General features: G+C 51.6%; 2 protein-coding genes across 2 annotated transcripts; both read left to right on the top strand.

Moving 5' to 3' along the window:
• The first annotated feature begins 1,825 nt into the window (after nucleotides 1-1,825).
• On the top strand, nucleotides 1,826-5,604 carry LOC131208246 (myocyte-specific enhancer factor 2). The gene is made up of 8 exons (XM_058200940.1): nucleotides 1,826-1,925; nucleotides 2,002-2,205; nucleotides 3,047-3,422; nucleotides 3,499-3,657; nucleotides 4,240-4,388; nucleotides 4,464-4,687; nucleotides 4,795-5,216; nucleotides 5,303-5,604. The coding sequence occupies exons 1-8, from the start codon at nucleotides 1,872-1,874 to the stop codon at nucleotides 5,473-5,475; spliced, it is 1,761 nt and encodes a 586-aa protein (XP_058056923.1). The 5' UTR covers nucleotides 1,826-1,871; the 3' UTR covers nucleotides 5,476-5,604.
• LOC131215936 (G-box-binding factor-like) lies at nucleotides 5,479-6,066 on the top strand (the record flags this gene model as incomplete). The annotated part of the gene is made up of 1 exon (XM_058210331.1): nucleotides 5,479-6,066. A coding segment is annotated over one exon (525 nt), but the record flags the coding sequence as incomplete, so codon positions are not given.
• Nucleotides 6,067-6,893: the final 827 nt, after the last annotated feature.

The following is a 6,893-nucleotide window of genomic DNA, read 5'->3' as shown; positions in this document are numbered from 1 at the left end:
TCCTAGGAAAAAAAAGGGACATTTGAATCATTAGAACGAGATCCGAGAGCGTGTTTTGGTTGACCACACGGTTAATGAGGATGGAACCCGAGCGTGGCCCACCAACCACGATCAACAGGGCGAAAGAATGTCGCTCGCGATGGGCGATAATTTGCTACCAACACGAACGCACACGCGTTTGATACGCACACAGCTGAGGTGTGCGCTGAGTTGCTGAGACGAGATCAGCGTAGGCCTCCGTTTCGTCACTAAGTGGAGATGCACCCCAAGATATGAGCGGTGCCAATGGTTTCTGTCAATCGAAGCGTGTTCTTAGCAGGCCCTGGCTGTGATAAATTAGTTTCATTTCACACGTAAACAGGCGAGGGTCGCCATCTTTAAGTTCGCCAACCGAAACATTCAATTTAGCGAGCGACAATAATTATCGGCCGCCGATGGGCCGATTTGAATTTGCATTTAGCACGTGCGGCGTGCGGTGTGAAAATCCGGGCCGGGAGGACACTGGCGGACGGGCTACCATGTGGCTTAAGTCCCGTGCAAAATCGGAACAGAGTTCAAAACGCGTGTAAGACTCGGAGTGTGCATTATTGACCGTGGCTCTTGTCGTGTTGGGCGAAACGAAAAAAGGAAACCCCCGCGTCACTCACTTGGGGTGCTTTGGGTGAAAATTCAAATTCGCATCCTTGAAGGACGACATTAATGTATCGATTATTCGTGGGCATGCTTATTGCTTGCCGTCGTCCCACCTTGGCCGTGGCCACGTATGCTGGAGAGCGGCCGGAAAAAGGTCGCCTTTGCATGCCAAGTTTATATCGACTTGTTTTGGTGGGGCCGCTGGTTCTCCCCTCGGGGCTCTCTCGGGTGGTTAAATCCCCGTTGGCCAACAAACACCACTAGCGCGACCGACCGACGGGAACGACGACGACGACGGAATAGCGCAGTGAGGTTTCGTAGGTTCGCGTGCCCGCAACAAACAGGCCGACAGAGAAGGGTTATGCTTTCCGCTGCAACACACATATTAACCGTGGGGCAACCGAGGCTTCATTAAAGTGTGGCAAATTTATTGCTGTGTGTGCCAGGAAGCCAGGAAAAGTTTCTTCCGCCCGGCGCCCGCACGCCGAGGCCTTGGCATTGGGGTTTTTAACACGCATTTTAAATGTCACTTGACCACTTGTGATTAGGGCAAAGCGAGTACCTCCGTGTTCGTTGCCGTTGAACCGGGTCTGGCTGGAAAGGCTTTACGTCAAATATGCAAAATACGCCGTCCGCAGCAAACGAGGGGACCCACAGCAGCGAAAATAACCTCTGGCTCGGCCCTTTTTGTGACCAGTGTCCTTTTGTCCGTCCCGTTCCGCACGTTATTAAACGTACTCCTTTCTTCTACAGCAGAACGCGTGGTCGCCGTATTTGAAGGGCAGAGACAGCGCCGCGCCGCATTATAAATGCTTCTATGGTATAAAGAAAACTGAGTACTCCAGGACGGCCAGTGCTTGAACTTGAGTTGAGGCTCCCACCCGATAGGAAGGCTTCGGGTGCCGCCAACGGGCCTCTGCAGAGCACGACAGCAGCAGCAGCAGCAGTGTAATGCAGTGTCGTTAGTTACCAACGGCGTGCCCCCCGCTGATAGGGCCGAGGCAAAAGAAGGACGTTATCGAGAGATTTACGACGAACCCGCGCGCGCGTCTGTGTATGTGTGGGTAGCGTAGGAAATCAGCAAATAGTCTGAGTGTTGACCACAGGAACAACGAAACAACGGTTCAAGATCGGTTCAGAAGAGGCAAGCCAGGTAGCTAGCAGCGCTCGCAGTGGCACAGTAGGCTGTGCTCCGATATTGTGGCCACCATCATAGCGGATCAGCGAGCGGCTTCACGATGGGACGGAAAAAGATACAGATTTCCCGGATAACGGATGAACGGAACCGGCAGGTAGGTTAGGTGCACACGGAGCCGGTGGACGCGCTTGGCCGTACTAATGCTTTGTCGTACTTTCTCCGTGTTTCAGGTGACGTTTAACAAGCGCAAATTTGGGGTGATGAAAAAGGCGTACGAACTGTCGGTGCTGTGTGACTGCGAGATCGCGCTGATCATCTTCAGCAGCAGCAACAAGCTGTACCAGTACGCCAGCACGGATATGGACAAAGTGCTGCTAAAATATACCGAGTACAACGAGCCGCACGAGTCGCTGACGAACAAGAACATCATTGAGGTACCTCTAACGGTGTGATGCTGCAACTGTTTTCATTGATAACCGATATTACTGCACCAAACGGGACGAGTGTGTCTGTGTGCGTGTTGATCAAGATTCTAACCTGCCCCGAGTGGCGAGCTTTGCTTTGGCGATCCGCTTCCAAACTAACTTAACCCGCAACGGCCCGTGTTAAGTCTGTTTGCCGAAAGCGCTTTTCTTTATCCACAACACATGGGCGGAAAAGTCCGGAGCCGAAGAAAGAGAACTAGATTGTGTTTTTGGTTCAAAATTAACTTTATTCATTTCCATACCACTTTTGTGGAACGATTTGTGTTTGCCTCAAACTACTCAGATGACGATCGTTTTGGTTCCGGCGTGAAGTGATGGTTCATCATGGTTCATCCATTGTCACAGATTGACGCAAAAATTTCGGTCTTTTGATAGTCTTCACAAAGTCAGTTAACCCTAAGCAACTTCATTTTTCGATCATTCAAAACGATTTCGTGGATTGTTTTTTAATGTTTTGTCGCCTCATTTGGACGTTTTGTTATTGTTTCTAATGGGGCGGAGTCCTTGTAACACGTTGTGAACATTAATTTTAACAGCTTTCCTTGCGAAGGTTAGTACTAACTGAAAAAGCGGTATTAGCACCGAGACTTTTCAGCCCATGTGTTATGTTGCCCCTTTCAATACATATCCAATGCATGGCCCCATTTTCATGCTAAAAATTCAATTGATGGCCCTCGCGTGTGTGTGTGGTTTCAATGTGCGGTAATAGAGTGTGACCAATTGAAAAAGCGGAAGCGTCTCGCCGAAAGCGCCCCCGGTCCGTATTCTTGTAAGTCCTGTCTGCTCACAGTTGCAGGTGAACGCGCAGAAAGAGAACAAAAATGGCACCATGTCGCCGGACTCGCCGGAACCGGAGGATAGCTACAATCTCACACCGCGCACGGAGGCAAAGTACAACAAAATGGATGAAGACTTCCAGATCATGATGCAGCGCAACCAGCAGCTGTCGGCCAGTGTTGCCGGTAGCGGTGGTGGCGGCGGCGGCGCTGGCGGTGGCGGTGGCGGAGGGCGTTCGAGCATGGCCACCAACAGCTACACGCTGCCGGTGTCCGTGCCCGTGTCGGTGCCGGTGATCGGAACGTACAACGACTCGATGCTCCAGAGCAGCCCGCAGATGGCACACAATAGTATTAGTCCCCGGCCGTCCAGCTCGGAAACCGATTCGAGTTCGTGTCCCATTTCCGACCCACCCCGCGACGTCTACCCACTGACTGATCAATTTTTCGTTCCCTCTCCCGACAGTCTATCCCTCTGGCGGCATCCTGGAAATGTCCAACGGATACCCCCATTCGGCGTCACCCCTTGGCGGATCGCCGAGCCCCGGACCGAGTCCAGGTATAGGAGCTCATCAGGCACACAATAATAATAACAACAATAACACCCATAACACCCATAACAAAAGTAAGCATGGTTTGTTTTTGCTACCCTTTTTTTGTTTTGTCTGTGTTGTGCACTTTCCCGGCGTGCTTCTCTCGGCTCGAGCTCGATCTTTCGAACGATACCCGGATGGTATTCGAGTTTCTGAGCCACTCACCAGGCCCAATTTTTTCGCGCACGGATAATAGCTAGAAGTGTGTTTAATTCCAAAAAGTGTTCAGTTCAACGTGTAATGGCAGAGCGCGTTTTGGCCGCCAGCCGGCGTCGGTTTGGAGAAGCGGATTCGCAGTGAGAGAGAGAGAGAGATTTCAACATAACTACATAGCAACATCTTGATAACCGTGTGTTTTGTGTTTTGATTTAACAGAGTTTTTGTTTTTGGAACGTCTAACGTTTGCTGAACACTAATATTCGAACTTTGGATGATTTTCCTTTTCTTACCTTCGCTTGTTGGCTCCGGCCGTTCTAAGGCGTGTGTTGTGCCAAACTCACTAAAAACCATCCATCGTCGAAAGACGAGCTGCGAGAACGAGAAAGAAACCAAAAGGGAAATTGTAAACAACAAAAGTAAAACGGATAACGCTAAAGTGTCTTATTTTCAAACAGAGTTCCATTTTGATAACGCAGTCCAAACGATAAAGCAAAGCCCATCGGGCGGTAGCGGAAGCTCCGGCTCACGGTCGACCAATCTGCGAGTAGTCATCCCGACGCCCATGAACCCGACCGTCAGTGCGGACGACATTTCTTACGTAGAGGTACGACGTGGCGCACACTTTCAGCGGTTCATCTCCTCACCTCATAACCCTAATTCCTTTGGTTCCTTTACACAGCACACGGCCCGGCAACAGACGAATTTAAACACACCGGTAGTGGCGCTGCAGACACCGATTCCGGGACTGACGAACTACACGACCACGCTCGGGTCGTTCGGGGCGCAGGACTTTTCGCTCAACTCCGACATCATGATCGGCCCGTGGGGCGCCACGTCCAACCACAGCCAAAACACGTCGGCCGCAGCAGCCGCGGCCGCCATGGGCAGCTTGCAGCACTCTAGGTTAGCACACACCGATCCACCGATTGATCCACCCGCGAGGCGAGTGTGGCCGCGGAATTTTTTTTTCTAACCTGCGGTGCGTTAATACTGTGCTTGAACTTACTCAGAATACTTTTCAGCGGTTTGCCCCATCTAGCCGTGTCCAACAGTACGCCACCTCCCTCGACTTCGCCCCTGTCGGTGAAAATTAAGGCGGAACCGATCTCACCGCCGCGGGAGCACCACAGCAACGCGTCGCATCACCACGGGTCCGGCATACCCGGTGGTGGCGGCGGTGGCGGAACCAATGGTGCTACCGGGGCGGCAGGCAGTGCGAATGGACCAGCGAGCAGTGGCGTGAACAGCGCACCCAACCAGCCAAGCAGCCAGCATACGAACGGAAACAATGCACAGCAACTAAGCTCGATGGGCGGCAACGTGGTGGTCAGCGGAGGCGGTACGGCCGGGGGTTCGTTAGGCGCCAACCTCAACCACACCCATATGATACACTCGAGACCTTCCTCGACCGGCCACCTAACACCGACACCTGGTAAGTTGTCGCAGGACGTGACGGTCCTCAAGAGTCACTCTCAGAACCGTAATGAACTGACCTGGGGTTCCCACTCGTCAAAACAGACTCCTATATGCCTATCGGGGGGCATCTGGCAGGTTCCGCGACGCCAACCAACGCACCGTCGCCGGTCGATATCAGGCATCTCAGCACCGGTGGCAGCCATCTACCCGAGTACGACGCTCCGTCCGCCCAGGCGCATAAAAGACCAAGAATATCGGAGGGTTGGGCGACATAGCCCCTAAAGACTGGCGGCGGCGGCGGCCCTACTGTTGGTTCCCGTGGTAACGATGGTGGCCATTGCTATCTGGATGATAACTCGAACCAGATCGTGATAGTTGAGGCAGACAATGGCACTGGGAGCACCAACCTGACCACACACAAGCCTCTCCAGCAACAACAGCTTCACGGTCACCACAACCATCATTACCATTTGCAGCAACTCCAGCAACAGCAACACATTTCGTCGCAACTGTTGCATCCTTTCTATAACCAGCAGCAGCACCACCATCATCATCATCAACTCCAACGCCAGCAGCAGCAGCAACAGCAACAGCATCTGCCCAGCAGCAACAGCAACAACAGTAACCATGGCTACTCCAGCCAACCCACGTCGCCATATCACAATCATAATAGTAACAGCAGTGAAGCGAAGCACCTGTCCGCGGGACACTCCCCGTCACCCTCGCTGAATGGCGGCGGTATCACAGTGGATGCTCAATCACAACAGTCCATCGCCGCCACCTCTATGCCACCACACTACTAAGCGGTGCTGGTCGTAGCAGCGCGCTGGCTAATCCTTGATGAAGGATTTCGGGATCGGATCCCGCGTCTTGTTGGACGCACGCGCGCACGCACATACACAGCACACTATTTGGTAGTGCAGTGGACACTTTATTTTCATCGGGTGTTCTTTAGGGTTCCATTCCCAAGTGGAAGACTTTGCCTGGGACCGCAATTATTGTGCAATATTATTGAGATGTTTTCGGGGTTTTCGGTTTGTGTCCCAGTCCCCCCAAACCCAGCGTTCGCTTAGAAACTTTTTGTTTCCCTGCCACAGGGGACCGCTCGGCGGTTGTAGTGGCCAGATAAGTAAGTAGTAACGTTGTGTGCTTAGCGAAGGAAACTGTGTTTCCGAACTCTCTCTCCGGGTCGAGGAAATTGTACACTACTGTGGCCAAAGAATATCGGAATCGATTTATAAATTAAAAGATCTTTATTTATTCTTCTACATTCGTTTTATCACCCTAAAAGTAGTCTGCCCCTTAATGCAATACACTTGGTATCAACATTTCTCCCCTTTTTAGTATCAACCCCCCTTTTTAGTATCAACATTTCTCTTTTCGGAGACTCCAATAGTCACTCGAAATGATTTCCAACGATGATCCTTACGAACTTCCAACAAGGTCCTTAAGGTCCTGGACCTGAGGTCCTGAGTTCGAGTTCCTAGACCGGCGAGAGACGTTCTTTATGGCAGGCCAAAACCACTCGCCGGTTGTAATTGCCGGATGAGGAGGATCCCGCGACCGTCTTAAAATCACAAAACAGTCTTTGTCTCTATCGGAATTACAAAAAAAAATCAAAGTTCTCGGTATTTTTTGGCCATACTGTGGTATACGTGTATGCTGAGGAATATCTTTCTCTGTGTGTACACGT

The sequence above is a fragment of the Anopheles bellator genome, chromosome 1 (genome assembly GCF_943735745.2).
Source record: "Anopheles bellator chromosome 1, idAnoBellAS_SP24_06.2, whole genome shotgun sequence".
NCBI classification, from domain to species: domain Eukaryota; kingdom Metazoa; phylum Arthropoda; class Insecta; order Diptera; family Culicidae; genus Anopheles; species Anopheles bellator.
The sequence above is the reverse complement of the archived record's forward strand: the minus strand, read 5'-3'. Positions and strand labels throughout refer to the sequence as shown.

Bases quoted from the DNA above. Each gene is read 5' to 3' on its own strand.
- LOC131208246 (XM_058200940.1), top strand. From the start codon at position 1,872: ATGGGACGGAAAAAGATACAGATTTCCCGGATAACGGATGAACGGAAC. The intron at 3,423-3,498 runs GTTCGTGTCCCA...CTCTCCCGACAG, and splicing joins CAGCTCGGAAACCGATTCGA to TCTATCCCTCTGGCGGCATC. The intron at 3,658-4,239 runs GTAAGCATGGTT...ATTTTCAAACAG, and splicing joins CCATAACACCCATAACAAAA to AGTTCCATTTTGATAACGCA.